Source organism: Muscardinus avellanarius, assembly GCF_963383645.1.
Source record: "Muscardinus avellanarius genome assembly, chromosome: 12".
Classification (NCBI taxonomy): domain Eukaryota; kingdom Metazoa; phylum Chordata; class Mammalia; order Rodentia; family Gliridae; genus Muscardinus; species Muscardinus avellanarius.
The window spans coordinates 103,095,179-103,118,261 of NC_137798.1; the positions used below are offsets into that span (position 1 = coordinate 103,095,179).

A 23,083-nucleotide genomic window follows, 5' to 3' on the forward strand; every position below is an offset into this window, starting at 1 on the left:
AGTACCGAAAAAAGAAAAAAAAGCGGGGGAGGGGGGATTAGAGATGTAACACTCCAGCACCACCACCAACAACAAAAAAGAGCCGGCCGTGGTGGCGCACGCTTGTAGTCCCAGCATTTGGGAGGCTGACACAGGAGGACCGCGATTTGGAGACAGCCTCAGCTACTAAGTGAGGCCGCTGCAACTCAGTGAGACCCTGTTTCAAAATAAAGAAAAAATAGGGCTCAGAGGTAGAATGCCCTTGGGTTCCATCCCCAGTAAAATATAAATTCAAAAAGAAAGAAAGAAGAAAGGAAAAAGAGAGAAGATGCAGAAACATATCCAGAGCCGGACGTGGTGGCGCTCGCATGTAATCCCAGTACTTGGGAGGCTGAGACAGGAGGATCGCAGGTTCAAGGACAGCCTCAGCAAGTGGTGAGACTCATCAACCTAGTGAGGCCGTTTCCAAATAAAGTAGGGCTGGGGGTGTAGCTCAGAGATAGAATCCCCAGGGTTCAACCCCAGCACCCCCCCACACACACACAAATATCCACCCAGGGAGAAGGCCAGGTGTGCAGAGGCAGTAACAAGCGGTATTATCGATAAGCCAAGGAGGCCGAGGCTGGCGGACCACCCCGTCAGCGGGAAGTCGGGAACGTCTGTCCCAGGACCCCGGGAAGAGCTGTGTGCGTCACTGAGGTGGTGTTCCTGCAGCCCTAGGGAGTTCCCGCAAGCTCTGGCTACTGAGGCAAGACAGCTGAGCACCCAGGCTGAGCCCGGGGGCGGCCTGCTCCAGGGGCCTGGCCTGCAAGGCACCTGGGGGTCTGTCCGAGGCCGCCACCTGGGAAGGGAGAGGTCCCCGTCCCCCCGACCCTTGGGAGCTTCCCTGGGTTTGAGGCTGATGTATGAGAGGCGGGGGGCTTCTGGCCTCCTATTCCTGAAAACTGGACGCACCTGACTCTGCAGCCTGGTGCAGGCACCGGAGCACTGGGCAGCCAGGGCCCTGCCGCAGGGCCTCTTCACTCGGCCCTGGAGGGATGCGTGTCCAGGATGGCTCCAGAGCCCGCCTCGGCGATGCGGCGCCCTCCATCCGACCTGGGAGGCCTCCTCCAAGAAGCCCTCCTGGACTCAGGCCGGGCCGGTCCCACCCTGCAGGATGCCTGGGTGGCTGAGGGAGGGCTCCACGCAAACCTCCCTTCCCCGGGAGGGGCCTTCGCCTCCCCAGCCACATCTCCACCACTGGCCTCCCTTGGCAGGGATGAGGACGTCCAGGGGCGCTGGCTGCTTCTCCTCACAGGTGTTCAGATGAACCTCAGCCCGCCCGGGATCTGAGGGCACTGGCAGCGCGCCACCCTCCCACCCCAGGCGATGCCCTTCCAGACACAAGCAACCTCGCTGGCTTAGGAAACGGGGTGCTTTATTCCTGGGTGTTTCTTCACAATGGCACCTGGTGTACAGAGCTGGTGCCTCCCCTTTGCTGAGCACAACTGGCCTCCTCAGGAGACCTGGCCCGCCCTCGGCCCCCAGGCCCGCCGTGCCCACCGCAGATCTCGGCTTCCTGGCTCAGGCAGTCCCGCCTCCTCGGCCCTCACCGGCCCTGGGCCGCCTGGCCGAGGCGGGGAGCAGGAAACCGCAGCCATCAGTGAGCTCGGCTCCACTTTCCCTGCGGCCAAAGGCTCCCGGGCCCCAGCTGCGTCAGTTTCTTTCTTTCCTTTTCTTCTAGACGGGAACTTGCTAAGTTGCCCAGGCTGGCCTGGAACCCACCATCCTCCTGCCGCAGTCTCTCAAGTAGGGGGTCTCAGGAGCGCGGCACCTCGCCCCGCTGCGACATCACCACTTATGAGACCCCCTCCGGCCGGGCTGCAGGGACCCAGGTCCCCGGTGCTGGGGGCGCGGAGACACTGCGCCTGTACCCGGCTCCCCTGGGCCCCGACAGCCCAGGGAGGGGGCCAAGGCGTCCCGGCTGTGGCCGGCAGAGGCCTGGGGTGGCGCGGGCAGGCGTGTATGCAGCCTGCTGGTGGGCCAGGCAGAGGCCCCGGGATGGTGGGCCGGGCAGAGGTCGCGGGCCGGGGGCCGGGCAGAGGTCACGGGCCGGTGGGCCGGGCAGAGGTCACGGGCCGGTGGGCCGGGCAGAGGTCACGGGCCGGTGGGCCGGTGGGCCGGGCAGAGGTCGCGGGCCGGGGGACCAGGGCAGAGGTCGCGGGCCGGGGGCCGGGCAGAGGTCGCGGGCCGGGGGCCGGGCAGAGGTCACGGGCCGGGGGACCAGGGCAGAGGTCACGGGCCGGTGGGCCGGGCAGAGGTCGCGGGCCGGGGGACCAGGGCAGAGGTCACGGGCCGGGGGCCGGGCAGAGGTCACGGGCCGGGGGACCAGGGCAGAGGTCACGGGCCGGTGGGCCGGGCAGAGGTCGCGGGCCGGGGCCGGGCAGAGGTCACGGGCTGGGGCCGGGCAGAGGTCGCGGGCCGGGGCCGGGCAGAGGTCACGGGCCGGGGGACCAGGGCAGAGGTCACGGGCCGGTGGGCCGGGCAGAGGTCGCGGGCCGGGGCCGGGCAGAGGTCACGGGCTGGGGCCGGGCAGAGGTCGCGGGCCGGGGCCGGGCAGAGGTCACGGGCCGGGGCCGGGCAGAGGCCGGGGCAGCGGCCCGCTCACAGGCCGGAGGGCTGCGGCAGCGCCTCGGGCCCGCGCGCGCGGCCGAGCACCACGGAGACGGTGGCCAGGGTGGCGGCGTTGACCGGGAAGGCGCGCAGCAGCGTGGACGCCAGCCCGCGCGTGAACGCGCGCCAGCCCTCGGCGCGGTAGCTCTGGCGCGCGCAGTCCAGCACGCCGCGGTAGCGCGGGGCGCCGCGCAGCCCGTCGGCCTGCAGCCGCGACTTGACCACGTCGGCGGGGTAGGTGGCCAGCCAGGACAGCACGCCCGCCGCGCCGCCCGCCAGCAGCAGCTTGGGCCCCCGCAGGCGCGCGCCGGGCTCGCAGCCGAGCGCCCGCGCCAGCGCGTCGTAGGCCAGGAAGTAGACGCCGAAGCCGGGCGCCTCGCGCAGCAGCGTGGCCGCCATGCCGCGGTGCAGGCCGCGCAGGCCCTCGCGCCGGTACACGCGCGCCAGGCAGGCCAGCGGGCCGCCGCGCGCGCCCTGCAGCTGCAGCCGCGTCTTGGCCAGCTCCAGCGGGCAGCACAGCGCGCACTGCGCGGCGCCGGCCGCCGCGCCCGCCAGGAACTGGTTGAGCGGCGAGTCGCCGCCCAGCGCCCGCAGCGCGTGGCCCTGCACGCCGAACACCAGCGCGTTGATGAAGGTGAGCCCCAGGAGCGGCGCGCCCAGGCCCTTGTACAGGCCCAGCACCTGCGGGGAGAGCGGCGTCGGCGTCGGGGCCGGGGTGCGTGCTCAGCCCCCCGCCGCCCGCCCGCTCCGGGGTCACCGCTGCTCTGGTGAGGCTGCCCCGACCCCCCCGGGGGTTCTGCCTCCGGGAGAAGGCACGGCTCTTGGATGCTTCACCCCCAGCCCTATTTTTTATTCCTTATCTTGAAACACGTTTTCACTGAGTTGTGTGGACGGGAGGGGAGGGGGCTAAGCAGCTGAGGCTGGCCACCAACCCGGGATCCTCCAGGCTCAGCCTCCGAGTCCTGGCATTACAAGCACGCACCACCATGCCTGGTGGACGGCTGAATCTTATGAGAAGCCAGGCCTGGATCTGAGAGGCCCCGGCACCCCTCATGACTGAGCATTCCCAGAACCACCCTGGCGGCTCCCTCCTCGGCTCCCCGGTCTCGGTGGGTCCCCGGCCAGCCGCCCCCCGAGCCCCACTCACGCTCTCCTGCTTGATGATTGACTGGAAGCAGTGCAGGGTCCCTCGGTACTGGGGCTTCTCCGCGCTCTGCACCTGAAGCCGCACCTGGAGGGACAGGCCGAGTGAAGGCGGGCAGGGGAGGGCGCCAGAGCCCCTGCCCGCCTGGCCTGGCCGCACCGCTGCCCCTGGTGGGCGCCAGGCAGGGAGCCTCATGGTGTTCCGTGGCTTTGGGGGCTCTGGGAGGGGGCTGGGCATCCAGTCCTCCACAGGGAAACACATCCAGGGGCAAAGACCTAGGAGGACAGCCTGCCACGGTCGGGACCAGGGTCCCCAAGGCCTCAGCCAAGCTGGGGTGAACCTCGTGCTCTCACCACCACAGCAGCGCGCCAGAGTGGGGCGTCATCTACCTCCTGGGACCAACTGTTGTCCGGGTGACACCTGTCCTCCCACCGAGTGGCCAATGCCCAAGCCGTGGCCGTGGCCCCGGGCTCCCGACCTAGCGTCCCGCCCGACTTTCCTCACGGGGCGGGCGCCAGGCCTCGGCTCCTGCGCAGCTCGGGTGCTGCCTGCGGCCCCTGCGAGCGCGGGGTCAGGAGTCCACAGATCCGGAGGCTCAGAGGCAGGGGAGCCGAGCCGGCAGCCCCTCCTGGAGACACAAGGCAGCAGGCTGGCCTAGGGGCGCGGGTCAGGCCGGAACCTCCTGCACATCAGAGCGCTCTTTGTAGGCCGAGAGCGGATCTCTGCTTTGGCTACACAGGCTTCTCAGTTCTGGAGCCGGAGGGATGTTTCCTGAACTCGGGATCCGCATCACGGGGGCAGGGAAACTAGGTCAAGTCAGATCCCTGGATCTGACCCAGAAACCGTGGTGATCCCGGCCAGGGCCCTGGGGTGAGCTTGCTCTGCCGGGGGCAGCGCGTGGGGGCCCTCTCGCTCCCGCCTGGGCCCTGGGATGAGCTCGCTGTCAGGGGCAGCTTATGGGGACCCTGCCTGGGACCTGGAATCTCTTGTCTGGGGGGGGGGGGGGTCACACTTTTCCTAGACAGGACGGAGGCTGGAGACCACGGCCGTCCTCTCTGGGGACGAGAGACCTGTTGGTGGGCGTGCGGGTGGGGAGCGCCCTCACAGAGCAGCCAGGCTTCACCTCCAATCCTCTCCACCACAGCAGGTGGCTCCTGAAGGCATTCACAAGCGTGCCATCTCTGCCTGGGAGAACCGCAGCGGGTGGCCGGCGCAGTCCCGCACTCCTCCCACCCAGCCTGCCAGGTAGACGGTGGGTGGGAGGAGTGTGGAGAGCAGAGCAGGCCCCTCGCTGCACCTGAGTACCACTTGGACCCGGAGCTCGGCTCAGGCCGGCGCGCTGCGGGGCTGGGAAGGAGCTGTCCCTTCCTTGGCATGAGGCCTGGCGGGGTCCTCGGGTCCCTGCAGCCCCGGGGCGGGGCGTCAGGCTTCTGTTGGCTCGGCTCCTCCCTCCTGGCCCAAGCCCGTGATACCTAGAGCTGAGGTTCCCGGTGTTTGGGGGTTACAGGAGCTCCTAAGGGTGGACGGAAACGTGGCCTGGCTTGCACACAAGCCGGGAGGCGCCCAGCTCCTCACAGGGCCAGGAGACCCCACACAAAGACCCCCTGACCCGGGGGCTGAGCATCGTCCAGCAGCCCCACCCAAGCCCAGCCCAGGACCTGTGCGGCCACGCGCCTCACACCCCTGCCCGGCCACTGGTGGGGACTCTGGGGCGGGCCTGGGGCGAGGGTGCAGGGCCACCTGGTCTGTACTCACTAGGCTCCAGGTGAGACTTCTGCGCATCTGCAACAAAGTTACTTTGGCTAGTGACCGACGCCCCTAGCTCAGACAGCAAAGGCGGTTAAAGAACACACAGGTCAACATCACATCCTGGCGCCGAGCCCCTCCGCCAGCCCCCGCCGCCCTCCCTGCCCCGGGACGGCCAGTCACCGCCTGGTCAGCGGACGAGATGGCAGCTTCCTGGGGCAAGCGGCCCGGACACGGCGTCCCGTCCCTGAAGTTGTCATGTGTGGTGAGGAAGGATGGAGGTGCCCTGGTGCAAAGGACGTGTGGGAGGGGCGTGCCCGAAGACTGGCTGTGCTCCCGCGCGTGACAGAGGATCCCCGAGTCCCGTACTCCTGCGGGCTCCCAAGGCCGGGGGAACGGACTGAATGTACCAGCCACGGGACAGGATGGACGGCGTGGCCGCGAGTAACCCAGAGCACTGCTCCGGGTATGTCAGGAGTGACACAGTAAACATCCCGGGGACGGAGAAGGGAGCTGAGGGGCGCGGGGCTCCCAGGGCCACCAGGCTGCGCTTCGTGACCACGCGGACAGGAACCGGATGTGTGCGCCCTACCACGTGTTCAAGCAAGGGAAAGAGAAAAACCCTGCAGCCGTCTGAGGTAAATCCTTTGGCCAAAAGCGGGGAATGTGTGAGGGTCTGAGCACTCTGCTCGGGTTTTTGGTTGGTTTCTGTAGTGCTGGTGGAACCCAGGGGCATTCTACCTCCAAGCTACACTCCCAGCCCCATTTTGTTCTTTACTTGGAAACAGGGTCTCGATACGTTGTCGAGGCTGATCTAGAACCTGCGGTCCTCCTGTCTCAGCCTCCCAAGCATTGGGCTGACGGGCGTGCACCACCTGGGGGGAAGGACAGAGGTGGCTCTTTTCTTCTTAGCGCGTATTATATAGATCTCTGTTATGAGGTGTGTGTGTGTGTGTGTGTGTGTGCGTGTGTGTGTTACTGCGGATTGAACTCAGGGCCATTCTACCTCCAAGCTACACTATCAGCCCCATGTTATTTTGTGGTTTGACAGGGTCTCACTAAGTTGCAGCGGGCCTCACTACATTGCTGAGGCTTGCTATAACCCTGAGATCCCCGTCTCAGCCTCCCAGGTACTGGGATTACAAGTGTGCGCCACCACAACTGGCTCAACCAAAATTATTTTTGTAGCAGAAAGCCAATTTAGGGTGATTAAAACAGATTTAAGAGATATCACCCTGCCCTCTGCCAGATATCACACATAGAAGGCAATGTAATGAAACACAAACCAGACCCATCTGAGGAGGGGAGGGGTGACTGGCTTTTCCACATTTCTTTTTTTTGGTACTGGGATTCAACCCAGGGGTTATTCTGCTTCTGAGCTATACCTCCAGCTTTGTTTTACTTTCAGACAGGGTCTAGGTTGCTGAAGGGTGTGCTAAGTTACTAAGGCTGGCCGCAAACCTGCCATGTTCCCGTCTCAGCCTCCCAAATACTGGGATTACAAGCATGCACCACTATACCTGGCTCCAATTTTCTTTTTCCTTCTGATACTGGGGTTTGAACCCGGAGGATTCTACCTCCAAGCTCCACCCCAGCCCTGTTTTTTATTATTTATTTTGAAACAGGGTATAAGTTGCGGAGAGCCTCACTAAGTAGCTGAGACTGCCTATGAACCTGCGATCCTCCTGTCTCAGCCTCCCAAGTACTGGGATTACAAGCGTGCGCCACCACGCCCGGCTTCCAATTCTCTTTTAATGAGAACCTTAACCTTGATCTTGGAAAACAACAAAAGCATTAAGTCCACTGGTGATAGGGAGCTGTATTAAACTAAGTACTAGCCGGGCATGGTGGTGCACGCTTATAATCCCCGTGCTTGGGAGGCTGAGACAGGAGGATCGCACAGGTTCGAAGCCAGCCTCAGCTACTTAGTGAGGCTCTCAGCAACTTAGTGAGACCTTGTTTCCAAATAAAAATATAAAATGGGTCTAGGAGTATAGCCCGGAGGTAGAAAGCCTCTGGGTTCTACCCCCAGTACCACCAAAAATAAATAAATAAATAAACTAAGTACTAGACCGCCTGGTGGGCCTGCGGTGGCCCTGGGCAGCCGAGGGACACAGAGGATGGTTCCCAAGGGTGGGCTGGTTGTCCTTCCTTCATAATAAAACGTTTGGTGTTTTTAAGGTAGGTTTGTCTAAATGTGATGCTGGTGGCCCGGGAAGGGGGAGGGGCCACAAATGACTTTTCTCCCAGACCGCTCTCAGCTGGGCATGGTGGCGCACCCCTGTGACTCTGTACTTGGGAGCCTGAGACAGAAGGATCGCAGGTTTAAGGACAGCATCAGCAAATAGACTCTCATTAACCTAGCAAGACCCTGTTTCAAAACAAAAATAAAAGCCGGGCATGGTGGTGCATGCTTGTAATCCCCGCGCTTGGGAGGCTGAGACAGGAGGATCGTGCGGGTTCAAAGCCAGCCTCAGCTACTTAGTGAGGCTTTCAACAACTTAGTGAGACCCTGTTTCCAAATAAAATATAAAATAGGTCTGGGAATGTAGCCCCGAGGTAGAAGGCCCCTGGGTTTCACCCCCAGTACCACAATAAATGAATAAATAAAATTAAATAGGGCTGGGGGGGTATAGCTTGGAGGTAGAATGCCCCTGGGTTCAACCCCCTATGCCACACACAAAGAGCACCCTCTATTTCTGGGGGCGTTGGTGCTGGTGGTGGAAGAGGATACTGCCCCTGCGTAACTGCAGGGGCGTGGGGCATGGGCTCTGCCATTCAGGAGCAGGAGGCACCTGCCCAGCCTGCTGAGGACTGCCCAGGGGCCGTGGGGAGGTGCTCTACAGAACGCCTGGCCAGGGCAAACAAGCCAGGCTCAGAGGCCGGTCGCGCAAAGCTGGGCTGAGGAGGTGGCCGGAGGACTTCGCGGCTGGACGCAGCTGTTTGAGTCATTCGAAGCACATGACTACAAGATACAGACGGTGTCGCGTGGACACTGCCAGGCTGTCCTGGGCTGCTCTGTTCCAAGGGCAGCCAGCGAGGCGTGTGGGGTGACAGAGGCCTCGTGGGCAGGCTCCTAGCGGGCCTGTGGAGGGAACTCAGCGGCCACTTCATGCCAAGAAACCCTGGCCCTCAGCCTTCAGCCCAGCTTTCCCTAACACCGGTGGAAGGAGGTCTGTGTTTTTCAGAGCCCAACACAAGTTATCCCATGGGTCACCGGGCGCCTGGAAGGGCCTGGGCAATCTCATCCAAACCCTCAGCTTGAATAGAACGGGTAAGGTGACTAGCCCGAGGTCAGGCAGCCAAGGGGCGGGCAGAGGAGGCCTGGACCAGGGACAGCACTCCTTCAGGTCACAGCCAGTACACAAGGCCGGCACTCTCACCTACCCTGGAAGAAATCCCAGCCCTAAACCACAAGCTGTTTTCTTTGCCAACAAATAGCTGGTTCAATGAGAAGAGGAGGCAAGAAGTCCAGCCCGCCCAGCCCAGGTGCTGCGTCTGGCTTTCAGCTCTCCTTCCTGTGGGGAGCAAAGGGGCCAGGGCCTGTGTTTGCAACCAGAAGGTCTGGCCGGGGAGCCTGCCACTTACACCTAGCTAAGCTGTCCAGCTCCAGAGTGCAAGGAGGCGTGGGTCTCCCTGCTTTCTGTCCTGGGTGCCCTTGGCATACTGAGGAAAACTGGCTAATCCGGCACCTGCCTAGGGCCTGGGCTCCAAAGTCCAGCCCACAACCAGGAGGTGTCCGGCAGGTTTCTGGCCACAGACACCTCGCAGGCACACACCTGTGCTTGGCACCAGTCCCTCGGTTTCTCAGTCATGGGCTCACCGCTGAGAAGGGCACGTGAACAAGGAACACTGACTAGCGCTGCCTTCTCTGTATCTCTTTTCTCTTCTCGTAACTTTCCTTCCCCCTGTGATACTAGGGACTGACCCGAGGTGCTCTACTGCTGGGCTACATCCCTCGCCGTTTTTATTTTGAGACACGGCCTTGCTAAGTGGCCCAGACTGGCCCTAAACTTGTGATCCTCCTGCCTCAGTCCCTCAAGTTGCTGGGATTGTAGGTATGTGCCAAAAAAAAAAAAAAAAAAAAAAGTCCAGGAATCTGTGCACCAGAGCAGCCTGGGTGTCCTCGCTGGGCATGAGAGGAACCGGCCCTTCTATACCTCAGTCCCAGCTGGCCAAAGCCAACGGTGAATCTGGCCTTGAACCCAACACATGGCAGGTGGGGTCCCAGCCACCTACCAGAGACGAGTGGCAGCGGGGAAGGGTGACTGGGCGGTGGAAGCCAGGTGCTGCCTGGAGAACTCCCGCTCTACTTCACTCTAAACCGGTGGCCATGACAGCGGTCCTGAGCTGCCACCTGCACGCCTTTCCCTAACCCTGTGTGTCCACGACCCAGAGAAAGAGCAGTAACAAGACACTCACCTTGACCGTGTCAAACGGGTGTCCCACAATCACGCCTGCCACACCTGCAAGAGAGGGGTGCGGGTGAGCGAGGCCGAGGAGCCTGCCCTGGGCGGGATGGCCAGGAGCTGCTGGTCAAGCACCCGAGGGGCCGTGGCAACACCCGCGTCCACCCCAGCCCACCGAGGAAACCCTTGTCTTCCTCCTGGCACCCCTTCCCTGGGGCCGACAAGTCTGGGCCGCCCTTGCTCTCCAGGGCGCTCAGTTTGGGAGTCAACCCGTCACCCAGACTTGAATCTTCCCTCTGCCACTTATCAGATAGGGAAACTCACAACCGTGAGGGGAACAGTGTCCGCCTCCCCAGGGAGCCAAGGGGTTAAGTGATGAAACAGGGGATGCCCCCACCCCAAGTTCTAATACCAGGACTGCCCAAGGCAGAGTGGGTGTTACTGGACACCTCCGCGTCTGCCTGAGCGGGAGCCACCGCAAGCTTCGGCAGGTACCTTGTGGTCATGCTTGGTAAATTACCAGCCCAGGGCCTGCCAAAAACCCGGCTTCCTCAGAGGACAAAAGTTCACACACGCCTCAGAACCCTGCATGTCCTGCGGGCCGTAGCCGTCTCTGTGAGTCAGCCCGTTACCCCATTACACAGGAGGAGAGACCGGCTCAGAGAAGTCAAACAACGCACTCCCGTGTTAACCTCCCTAGAACCTCGGGGTTTTGTTTTCATTTCTTTGGCAATGGGGGTTGAACCCAGGCTGTTCTACCTCCAAACTACACCCCAGCCCTTTTTAAAAATTATTTTTTTGGGCCAGGCGTGGTGGTGCACGCTTGTAATCCCTGTGCTTGGGAGGTTGAGACAGGAGGTTCACGCAGGTTCGAAGCCACCCTCAGCTGGCTTAAGAGACCCTGTTTAAAAAAAAATTATATATATATAATAGGTCTGGGAGTGTAGCCCGGAGGTAGAAGGCTCCTGGGTTCCATCCCCAGTACCACCACCACACACAAAAAAATATTTTATCTTGAAGCAGAGTCTTAAGTTGTTGAGAATGGTCTTGAACCCCTGCAATCCTTTGGTCTCAGCCTCCCAAGTACTGGGATTACAAGTGTATATCCACCACACTCACAGCCGTGTGTGTGTGTGTGTGTGTGTGTGTGTGTGGTACTGGGATTGAACTCGAGAGCATTTTACCCCCAAGCTATACCCCCAGCACCATTTTTTTTTTCATTTTGAAACAGGGCCTCACTAGGTTGCTAAGGGTCTCGCTAAATTGCTGAGACAGGCCTGGAACCTGAATCTGAATCAGAGGCTACCAGGCACCGCCATCATTCTACCCCATCCTGCACGGCCAGAGGAGCCCCAGGTGCGACTGCGGCCAGCGGCCCCGCCCCTTCGGAGGAGCAAAGGGACTCCGCGCTCGTCTCTCCACGTCTCTGGGCCTAGTTTCTCCTCGTGGGATGCGAGCAGGAGAGGCTCCCCAGCCACCTGAAAAGCTGGAGCCGACACCTGCAGGGCTGTCAGGTGTGGCTATGCCACAGCCAGGGCGCTGCACCCTGGCCTGACCCGGGCAGGACCTGCAGATGCCGCAAGAGCAGAGAACTCGCAGGGGAGAAATCCTCCGCCCGCTGGGTCCCCTCCCGCAGCTCCCACGGGCTCACCGTAACAGACCAGCCAGTTCTCCCACCTGTCAACGCTCACCACTGCTTGGCCCCCGCGCCCGCCCAGCCAGCCTCCTCTGCCCAGGCCCAGGAGGAAGCTCCCTCTGCGCAAAGGCCTCAGGCGCTGCCGAGGGCAGCCTTAGAGCCCAAGGCGTGCAGGTGCAGGTGCAGATGGCAGAGGAGAGAGAACGGTCTCCAGACCTGGACCCCGCCTCGCGGTAAGGAGCTCGTCCTCTCTAGCAGGCAGACAGGCAGGGCCGCCACCTCTGTCCACTCAGCCCGCATCCCTGATGGCTAACTAGGCTCTCTGTCCAATACCTGTTGAATAAACCGATCCTCATAGGGAAAGCTCAGAAGCTAAAGGCCAAGCAGGAGTGCGGAGCCGACGCCCAGGCTCAGGTCGCAGGCGGACCTGGCCTGCACACCGCCTCAGACGCCGGGACTGGATGGATGCCCGAATCGGCTGGCCACCACCGGGCGCGGCCGCCCCCCCGCCCCCAGCAGCTCCCGGAAGCCGCAGGAGGGCCTTGGGCGGCGTGCCAACGCGTGACTCGGCGCCGGGGCCAGCCAGCCCGCGAGGACACGGCCAGGGGTCCCGGCCCCGCCCGGACGGCAGCGGGAAGGGAGCTGAATCAGCCCCCAACTTTCCTGCCGGAGCACGGGACCCTGCACCGGTGGGCGCGGGATGGAGCCGGGGGATGCGCCGGGGATCCCGGGCACCCTCCCGCTGTCCCTGCCCGGGGCCCCAGACCTCCGGTCCCGGTGAGTCTCGAAGGCTGAAGACACCTGCCCCCGAGGCCCGGCAGGCCTGTCGGTGCATGCCCACGAGACCCCGGGCCGGAGCTTTGTCCCACTTTCCAGGGCGCAGACCCCGGCGGGGGCCAGGCAGGTGGGCCGGTCCTGGACCCGGGAGCTCCCGGCACCCCGGGCCCCACGCGCCTCCTTACCCCCGGCGCACCCGGCCAGGAAGTCGAGCGCCATGGCAGAGCCGGCGAGGCCCTCCTCTGCTCCCCAGGGTCCCGCGCCCGGCCGGCCGCCGTCGGGCCCGGCTTGCGGCGCGGGGCTCGGCCTGGCCGGGGCCGCGGTCCGGGTCGGAGGCGGCTGGCAGCGGTGCTCGCCCCGCGCGGCGCGCCCGGGCTGCCCTCGCGGCTGTGCGCCGGCTCGCCGTGCCGGGGCCTCACCTCGGGCCGCGCGCCCCGCCCCCCGCGGGCAGCCAATGGGCGCGCAGGGTGCGGACAACGCCCCGGGCGCCGCGCGCCGCCGCCGCGCTTCATTGGCTGGGCGCGCCGGGGGCGGGGCGGCGGACGTGGCGGGCGGGCGGGGGACGCCGGCGCCGCAGACAAAGAGTGCGCTTGGTGCGCCCGCCCGCGCCGCCCGGGAGCGAGTGCGGGGCGCCGCGGGGAGGCCGGGCCGCCGCCCCCGCCCGTGCGCCCGCCGGCAGGTGCGCGGGGCGGCCCGCTCCGCCCGGGCGCCCGGAGCCCGGGCCTGGGTGAGGATCCGACGACTCTGCTGCCGGACCTCAGCGTCCGCGCCCGGGCCCTGGGGCGCCGCCACGGAGACGGACGCGGGACACCGGCCACCCCGAGGCCTGCAGCCCCGACTCGGCTCGCCGCGACCCCGCCTGGCGCCGCCCGTCCCCCGGAGGGGTCCCGGGGCCTCCGGTCTCCCGGCCGACCCGGGTCTGCGCCGCCGCGCGCTTCCGCGCGAGCCCGGCTGGTGATGAACTTTAAATCCGAAAGGGGCCGCGGGGCGAGGGGCACCGTGCCCTCTCGGGTCCTCGCCTTCCCACGGACGGGGAGGGCTGCGGGAGCGGCGGGAGGGTGCGGAGCGGGGGCTTCACGAACCCCCGCGTCCGGAGCTGCGGTGCCCGCAGGCCGGATCGCCGCGCGCCCTTGGGCAGCGGCCGGAGGGCGGACATCGGGCCGCCGCGGGCGACCCAGGGAGGGGCCTCGACCCGACGGAGGCCAGAGGGGGCAGATGCGCCCGGCCAGGGGGCACGCGGCCGGCCGCTCTGGGCGGCGGTGGCGGCTGGGGTGAGAGCAGAGCTCCGGGCCTCTCCGCGGTCGGCAGCCAGGCTGCCCTCTGCCTGCCGCAGGGCCCGGGCCGGGTGTCCGGTTGGAGCCCAGCGGGGCCGGGCCGCCGCCTTCTGAGCTGTCAGTCAGGTGACAGCCTGGGGCCGGCTTTCCTCTCCTCTGGCTGTGCCGAGTTTCCAGGATCCAAACCAGATCAGCTCTTGCGCACACGTTGCCCGTTCTGAACCAAGGACGACACTGGATGTGTGTGTGTTTGGTAGGGGACAGGTTTTCGAGGCTGTGTACATTTGGCACTAGGTGTTTGTCACTGGTGAGACCTGGTGACAGGCTCAGGGCCTCCGCGGCTTACCAGCGATTGCCATCTCAATCCAGCCACCATTAAGGGGACACCCAAACTCCAGGGTTGCTGACTCCTAGTCCAGTGCTCGTGATGGCTGGTGGGCCCTGAACTAGGGGTCTGGAGGCCTGGGTTTGAATATCGTCAGGCTCTGGATGCCTCTGGGAGACAAATGCAGGGAGGGTCAGAGTTGCCTGTGGGCCCAGGAGAAGCCCAGACCCACGCAGGGGCAGGCGGTGGCTGTGGAAATACCTGGTGGCTGGAGCCCTCCGGAGACCGCGGTGACTAAGCTGGTTGACCCACATCCCGTGACCTGGTGCTAGGTGTTCCTGGGCTGCCCAGGGGCTCAAGTGGTAAGCACTGAGCCAGCCCTGCCATCCATCCCTGTGTGCAGATTTAGGAGGAAAACCCAGTACATTAACAGGGTGCCAAGTCAGAAAAATAGTTCATAGAAATGGGAGACAAGAACCGAGCGTGGTGGTGCAGGCTTGTGACCCCAGTGCTTGGGAAGCTGAGGCAGGAGGACTACAGGTTCTCCAAGGCCAGCCTCAGCAACTTAGTGAGCTCTCTTTTCAAAATAAAAAATAAGCCGGGCGCGCTGGCGCACACTTGTCATCCCAGTACTTGGGAACTAAGACAGGAGGATCGCGCGGGTTCGAAGCCAGCCTCAGCTACTTAGTGAGGCTCTCAGCAACTTAGTGAGACCCTGTTTCCAAGTAAAATAAAAAAAGAGGTCTGGTAGTGTAGCCTGAAGGTAGAAAGTCCCTGGTTTCATCCCCAGTACCACAAAAAAATAAAATAAAAATAAAATAGGGCTCAGGGAGTAGCTTAGAAGTAGAACGTATCTGGGTTCAATCCCCAAATACTGCAAAAAAAAAAAAAAAAAAAACCCAAATACCACACACAAAAAAAAATCAGTGCGAGGAGGACAGCGTGTTCTGCTTTGTGTTTAAGAAAACGTGCGTGCCTTGGAGACGTGCCTTCGAGCGGATGTGTGCTTTTGACTTCCTGGGAGTCCTTGGAAAGCGACCCAGCAGCCTGGTCCATGGTTGAACTTCAGAAACCTCGGAGGGAGGCAGGGCCCTTGTGGGCAGCTCTGTGGTGCCCAGGTGGAGGGGGCACCTCAAAGGGCAACAGGTGAGGTCTGCAGGCCTCCAGCTCTGTGTGTGTGTGTGGGGGGGGGGGTCCTGGTGTTACGGTTTAAATGGTATCTTGGCTCTTTTTTTTATTAAAGTTTTTTTTAACAGAAAAATTAAAACACCAAGGTAGCTTGGTGCAGCCTTGCCAAATTTTTATTACAAAATCAGTAGAAATAGAAAAAGAAGAAGGGAAAAGGAGCGTGCTGGCATGCACGCTGGAGAGCCGGAAAATGGAACTCTTCCCCCTCCTGGGACCCCAGCCCTTGAGTAGATTTTGTATTGGTGTCTTCTTAGCAGGGTCACCTAGGCAACGGGCCAGTAACATTTTTTAGCAGATGGTGCCTCTTTGGACAGTGCACTTATTAAGTGCAGAGGTCAACAATCTACCTGGCCTCTGCCTCTGTCGTATCGGTTGCTCATCAACTGCGGGTGCTTCAAAGTAGCACATGGCGTTTGCCCTTCCTGTACCCAGGCCAGGTCACAAAGGATGGAGGGAAACAGAGGCACGGATTGCCTCTGTATATTTTTAGGGTTAAAGGCTTTATTGTCTCTGAGGCTTTTTTTTTTTTTTTTTTTTTTTTGGCGGTACTGGGGATGGAACCCAGGGCCATCCTACCTCCGAGTGACACCCCAGCCCTATTTGTTATTCTTTATTTTAAAACAGGGTCTCACTGAGTTGCCGAGAGCCTCACTAAGCAGCTGAGGCTGGCCACGAACCACAATTCTCCTGTCTCTGCCTCCCGAATGCTGGGATGACAAGCGTGGGCCACCACGCCCGGCTTCTGAGGCTTTTTACTGTAGATGAATCATTAAAATGAAGGGCAAAGACAAAGAGAGACTGCATCGTAACAGCTGCCGCCCCTCCTCGCCTGACTACTTTTTACATTTTGGAAATTAATAGCGGAGCAATTTTCCAGTGCCGGCACCCTGGGGAGTCTGTGAGGACCAGTGGGGCGCTGGGCTTCGGGCTGGAAGCACCCTGAGGATGGGTCCGCTGTAGGTCCTGTTCATCTCAGGGCATTGGGTGGCGGGTACCAGAAGGCAGTCACAGAGCTGGAATGGGACTCTAAACCTCCCCGAAGAGTCCCTGTTGCCTGAGAAGTCCTCCCTCACGCGCGTACCGCCGTGGGCTCACGCTCTTGACCTCCAGGCAGCTAGGACCAGAGCAGAAAGAAGCAGCCCGAGGAGCAGAGGAGGCGGGATGCCCGTGGAGGAGCTGTCATTACATCATCAGTCTATTCATTTCCGGATAACTTACAGCCCAGCCACATTCCAGAGGGCCCCGCCTTCCGCCCCAGGGTAGTCTGCAAGCCGGGAGCCGGGGGCTGTCACTGGAGCGCAGGTCAGATCACGAATACCTTCTTACTTGGTCATTTATCTTTTCTTACAAAACACAGGGCCAGTGTGGCAACAGTCTCCAGCAGCCAAAAAGAAAAGGAGGAAAAGCAGGCAGCCTCTGTTCTCCCCGGCCTGGAATCTGCTGCCTGGGAGAGGATCGAAGTGGACCTCCGCCTAGGGGCTCCTTTCTTCCTCCTGCACCTGCCCCGCTGGCGCTCTGAGCTCCTGCCTACTCCCTCTGCACTCGCTGCCCCTGCCTGAGATGCTCTCCCCAACCTGGCACGGGTCTCCCCAGAACCCTCAAGTCTCACCTCAGGGGCTTGGCTGACCCATGCTGTGACCTCCCGTTCCCATGTGGCAGTCCTGCCCCCTGGGTGATGGCATCCGGAAGTGGGCGCTGCAGACTTGGCAGCTGACCCTTCTCTGGGGACCTGTGGCTTGTAAAAGAGAGGCCAGGGCTGGTCAGAAATCTTTTAAAACCCCGTGTGGTGACGCCTGTAAGCCCAGCACTTGGGAGGCTGAGATGAGAGGATCGCTGGCTGGAGGCCGGCCTTGGCAGCTTGGCAAGATCTTCAGTAACTTTGTGAGACCCTGTTTCAAAATAGAGCTGGGAGTGTTGCTCAGAAGTCGACTGTCCCTGGGTTCAACCCCCAGTACCTTTCTCCTTTCCAAAAAGTCGCCTTTTTTTTTTTTTTTTTTTTTTTGCGGTACTGGGAATGGAACCCAGGGCATTTGACCTCCGAGCTACACCCCTCAGCCTGACTTTTTATTCTTTATTTTGAAACAGGGTCTCACTGAGTTTCAGAGGGCCTCACTAAGTAGCTGAGGCTGTCCTCAGACCACGATCCTCCTGTCTCAGCCTCCCAAATGCTGGGTTACAAACGTGCGCCACCATGCCCAGCTCCAAAAAGTCTTCTAAGAGACATTTTTAGAATTAAAAAAAAAAATCAAGAGCAGAATGGGCAGGGCGCAGTGGCGCAAGCTTGTGATCAAGGCTGGAGGTGCGCCTTGGAGGTAGAATGCCTCTTGGTTCAATTCCCAGCACCCAAAGCCCCAGAATGTCCAGGCTTAAGGAGCCAGTACCTGAGAGCAGCCTCAGCCGGCTGTGGTGGCGCGCATTTGTAATCCTTGGGAGGCTAAGACAGGAGGATCACATGTTTGCAGTCAGTCTCAGCTACTTAGTGAGGCCCTGTTTTAAAATAGAGAATAAAACATCAGGCTAGGGGTGTAGCTCAGAGTTAGAATGCTCCTGGGCTCAATCCCCAGTACTGCACAAATAAATGAACCAGCCTTTTCTGTGGCTTTTAGTAAAGGGAGAAGGGACACGATTCCAGAAAAGGGTGCCAAGGAACTCCCAGAAAGGGGGAAAGGACATATGCGACAGGAGTTTTAGCTCATCAGTAGAGGTACAGAGAATTGTTTAGAAAGACAAGGATTGGCTGGGTGTGGGGGCGCACGCTTGTAACCTCAGCATTTGGGAGGCTGAGACAGGAGGATTGCGGTTCCAGGACAACCTCAACTACTTAGCGAGGCCCTTTGCCACTCAGTGAGACCCTGTTTCCAAATAAAGAATAAAAAATAAGGCTGAGGGTATAGCTCGGAGGTAGAATACCCCTGGGTTCCATCCCCAGTACCACAAAAAGAAAGGAAGGAAGGAAGGAAGGAGAGGGAGGGAGGGAGGGAGAGAGAGAAAGAAAGAGAAAGAAAGAAAGAAGACAGACCAGGATTGTACACTCCAGAGATTATGTGGACAGTGGAGAAATTGGGAGATGCAGATTGGGGGTTCCTCCTGTCTCAGCCTCCCAAGTATTGGGATTACGGGCTCCAGCACCTCTTTCAAAGGGAGTTAGGTAGGGGTGGTCTGGGAAGGTCTGTAGGGATGGCCTCAGTGGTCAGCTCAGGACGGTCTGTGGTCTAGTTCTCAGCATACTTAGGCCAACGTGGTCTCTGTTATCTGATCAGTAGATAGAGCTGGAAAAGCCCCTAAATTGTAGATTTCTGGAAATATCTCTGCTTAAACTATTTATTGGTGGGGTAATTAACAGTATACCAGGGAGATGTACAGATTTCTCAGAAATTTGGGAGTGGTAGGCCTCAGAGACTGGATTGGGGAGTGGAACTATGCAGAACTTTAAAAAAATTAATCAATTTATTGTGTTACCGGGGATGAGACCTAGGGGCATTGTACCTCTGAGCTACACACCCAGCTCTGTTTTGTTTATTTTATTTATAGCTGGGCATGGTGGCATATGCTTGTAATCCCAGCACTTAGGAAGATCACAGGTTCGTGGCCAGCCTCAGCTACTTAGTGAGGACCTCTGCAACTTAGTGAGACCCTGGAGGTATAGCTCAGAGGTACAGTGCCCCTAGGTTTAATCCCTAGTATTGCAAAATTTTTTTTTTTTTTTTTTTTTTGGTATTGGAGATTGAATCCGGAGGCATACTACCTCCAAGCTATACCCCCAGCCCTATTTTTATTTTGAAACTGGGTCTCTCTGGGGTGATGAGAGTCTCACGGCTCGCTGAGGCTATCCTCCAACCGCAATCCTGTCAGCTTTTCAAGTACTGGGATGACAGGCGAGGGCCACCTCTCCAGGCCCTCCTTTCTACCTGCTTTTAATTGTTTTTTATCCCACCTCGCTTAGCTCTGGGACCCTTGTGACCGTGACTCCAAGGACAGCTTCTAGAACTTGTGACAATAAAGTTTTGCTTTGAGATCTCAGCTTAGACCTCTCCCTGCTGTGTGACCCTGGGGGTTATTTCCTGGATTATGTGCGTGGATGCGGGGAGAATTTTAGTGGCCAGATGGCCTGGCCTTATTGGAAATGACGATAGATAAGAATTTAATAAACCCACTGGCGTGTAAAGTGTTTCCTAAGAGCATGCATCTATTGCTGCCTGCACTTAGCCCTGCCCGGCCACCAGGCTGTGTGGGTTGCTTGAATTTCCATCTGGTTCCTCTCAGGCCAGCCCAGGTGAGCTGCTGCCTCCTGACGCACTCCAGCACCTGCAGGTCCTCCCTTGGCCTTCCAAGGGGCCAAGAGGTCAACGGAGACTCAGGCAGGGTAAGGACAAGACCAGAAACTCAAGATGGGGCTGGATATAAATAGACACGGGCAGATGCTTCTCAAAAAAAAAAAAAAAAAAAAAAAAAGCCGGGCATGGGTGCGCACACTTGTAATCCCAGCATTAGGGAGGCTGAGACAGGAGGATCGTGGTTCATGGCCAGCCTCAGCTACTTAGGCCCTTTGCAACTCAGTGAGACCCTGTTTCCAAATAAAGAATAAAAAATAGGGCTGGGGGTGTGGTTTGGAGGTAGAATGCCCTGGATTCCATCTCCAGTACTGTAAAAAATAAAACAGAAGGGCTGTCTGGGATGGCCTCATACTGGAGACCACGAGTGTTCCCAGGCCAGCTGGCGAGGACGTGGGCTGGGCAGGAGGAGTTCGGCCATCCGCATGTGGACACTGCTTGCTGCCTGCTCGGTCCTTGTGGAGCCCCGCCTGCGTGGACAGTGGCCAAGGCCGCATCCGTGGGCGTGTCCAGGCCCAGGTCCACGTAAACAGGCCCCGGAGGGCCTGGGTGGGGTGTGTGGTAGGGAGAGTTGGAGTTGGCGCATGTTGAGGGCAGCGGGGACACTGTGTGCTGGGCCCAGAGCCGAATCGAGGCAGCCACAGCCCTGGCGGGCCAGCTCTTACCCTAGCACCAAACTCGGGGGCGCCCAGGCAGCTCCAGACCAGCGGAGAAGGGGCTCCGGAGAGGCCCGCAGCATCCCGCGGCCCAGGATCCCGCGACGTCCCGGAGCCCTGGCATGGACTTCGCATTCCAGAGCGCGGCAGGCGGGAGGGGCCCTGGGGACTGGCTCTGTGTCCGTCTCCCAGGCTTCTGCTGTCCTGCCCAGTATCCTGCCAGGCAGGAGCCAGTGCCCAACAGGATCTCCCTGGGCAGCGGCCTCCTGCAGCCATAGTCTCCCCTCTGCCCCCTGGCATCCCCTGGCACGCCGCTGTTCAGCCTGCCCAGTGCCTGGCCCTCCTGCTTTTCATCACAGCAGGGACACCGTGGAAGGCGGCCCGGGACAGAGTCCGTGTCCAAGGTGGGCCAGTGGGGGCGGCAGGCAGCTTCTCCTGGACCCTGGCACTGTGCGGTCCTCAGAGCATTCCTGGCCACGGCTGCCCCTCCACCCCCTGCTTCAGCCACTGCCCATGGCTCATTCCTCCCTGGCACGCTGCACACCCGGCCAGGGGTCCTGCACCCTTCGAGTCCCGTAGTCCCGGCCACCCTTTCTGCCTCCGCTGGTCCCTCCCTGTCTGCCAGGACTGGAAGTGTCATTGGGGAAAGCCCACTCACCCCAAGAGTGGCTCAGCTCAAGCCTCACCCTCAGCCTCATTTTGTTTTTTTGTTTTTTGTTTTGTTTTGTGATACTGGGGATGGAACCCCGGGACATTCTACCTCTAAGCTACACTCCCAGCCCTATTTTTTTTTTTTTTTTTTTTTTTTTTTTTTTGGTGGTACTGGGAGCAGAACCCAGGGGCCTTCTACCTCCAGGCTACACTCCCAAACCTATTTTATATTTTATTTGGAAACAGGGTCTCTTAAACCAGCTGAGGCTGGCTTTGAACCTGTGCGATCCTCCTGTCTCAGCCTCCCAAGCACTGGGATTACAAGCGTGCGCCACCACGCCCGGCTCCAGCCCTATTTTTTTTTTTTAAAAAGAGTCTCACTAAGTAGCTGAAGCTGAACGTGAACCTCCATCCTCCTGTCTCAGCCTCCTGAATGCTGGGATTACAAATGTGCGCCACCACGCCTGGCCCCCAAGCCCTATTTTTTATTCTTTGTTTTAAAACAGGGTCTCAGCCAGGCGTGGTGGCGCAGGCTTGTAATCCCCGTGTTTGGGAGATGGAGACAGGAGGATCGTGCAGGTTAGGTCTGGGAGTGTAGCCCGGAGGTAGAAGGGTTTCCAGGAACCCCAGTACCAACAAAAAACAAAAACAAAAAACAAAAAAAAAAAAAAAACAGGGTCTCAGCCGGGCATGGTAGCACACACTTGTAATTCCAGCATTCGGGAGGCTGAGACAGGAAGATCGGAGTTCACGATCAGCTTCAGCAACTTAGGCCCTTTGTAACTCAGTGAGACCCTGTTTCAAAATAAAGAATAAAAAATAAGGGCTGGGTGTGGTGGCGCACGCTTGTAATCCCCGCACTTGGGAGGCAGAGACAGGAGGATCGCGCAGGTTCGAAGCCAGCCATGCTGGCTTAAGAGACCCTGTTTCCAAATAAAAATATAAAAATAGGTCTGGGGGTGTAGCCTGAAGGTAAAAGGGTTTCCAGGAACCCAAGTACCACCAAAATTAATTAACTAATTAATTAATTAATTAAAAAGGCTGAGGCTGTAGCTCAGAGGTAGAATGCCCCTGGGTTCTATTCCCCAGTACGGCTAAATAAATAAATAAACAATAAATATAAATAAATAAATCAACAGGGCCTCACTAAGTTGTGGAGGGCCTAAGTAGCTGAGGCTGGCCACAAACCTGAGGTCCTCCTGTCTCAGCCTCCCAAGTACTATGATTACAGACAGCCCTTTGTGTCTTCTCTAAACTGTACAATGGGGGTGGCTTGTTAAGCAGTCAGAGTTGCTAGGCTAAGGCTGCAGGCGGGACAGGGGATGCTCCTCTGGGCTGTCTCCAGATCCAGTGCTCAGCATGGGTCCTGGTACAGGAAGGCGAGCGCAGGTAAGAAATGAGCACAGGCTTGTAATCCCGGCATTTGGGAGGCTGAGACAGGAGAATCGCACGGGTTCAAAGCCAGCCTCAGCAACTTAGTGAGACCAAATAAATGTAAAATAGGTTTCCAAATAAAATGTAAAATAGGTCTGGGAGTATAGCCTGGAGGTAGAAAAGCCTCTGGGTTCCACCCCCATTACCACCAAAAAAAGAAAAGAAAAGAAAAGAAAAGAAATGCGTACTTGGCAGCATCCCGGAGCTGCCCTCTCCGCCCTGCTTGGGAGCGCAGCCTCGGGCCTGGGTGGCAGAGGGGCCGCCGTGTGCAGCCGAGGCCTGGGAGGAGCAGCCTGCTCAGCCCTGACTTGCAGTGAACTCCGTCCAGGATGCACTGGAGCAGGGCTTGCGGGGCCCGAGGTGAGGCCAGCAGGGGGCGCCAGTGCCTGGGAACTGTCCAGAGAGGAGGCCAGGGAGGGACGGGAGCAGGCAGGCCGCCTCAGAAAGCTAGCTCAGGAGCCAGCAGCAGTGGGGCTCTGGGGTGCATCCATGATGAGGGGTGCCGGGACCTCAGGTCTCTCACTAACGTGGCCACAGGCAGCTGCTATGACCCCTGATGCAAATAGGGAAGTCGAGACCCAGAGAGGGGCAGTCTGTTCGCCATTGGGTTGCCAGGCAATATCCCAATACTAAATAAACAAATAAAAATTTAAAAAGATGAAGCCAAGCATGGTGACACATGCCTGTAATCCCAGTATCAGGGAGGCTGGGGGGGAGGATCTCAAGTTCAAGGACAGCTTCAGCAATTTATAGACAGCAATTTATATATAGCAAATATATATATATAATTATATATAGCAATTTATAAACAGCAAGATGCTGTTTCAAAATAAAAAATAAGCCGGGCGTGGTGGCACAGACTTGTAATCCCAGCATTCGGG

At 59.7% G+C, this 23,083-nt stretch overlaps 1 protein-coding gene across 1 annotated transcript; it reads right to left on the minus strand.

Moving 5' to 3' along the window:
- Positions 1–2,089: 2,089 nt before the first annotated feature.
- SLC25A29 (solute carrier family 25 member 29) lies at positions 2,090–12,562 on the minus strand (the record flags this gene model as incomplete). The annotated part of the gene is made up of 5 exons (XM_080707228.1): positions 2,090–2,415; positions 2,631–3,312; positions 3,779–3,862; positions 9,944–9,987; positions 12,529–12,562. 5 exons carry the CDS (start codon positions 12,560–12,562, stop codon positions 2,090–2,092), a joined length of 1,170 nt encoding a protein of 389 aa, XP_080563354.1.
- Positions 12,563–23,083: the final 10,521 nt, after the last annotated feature.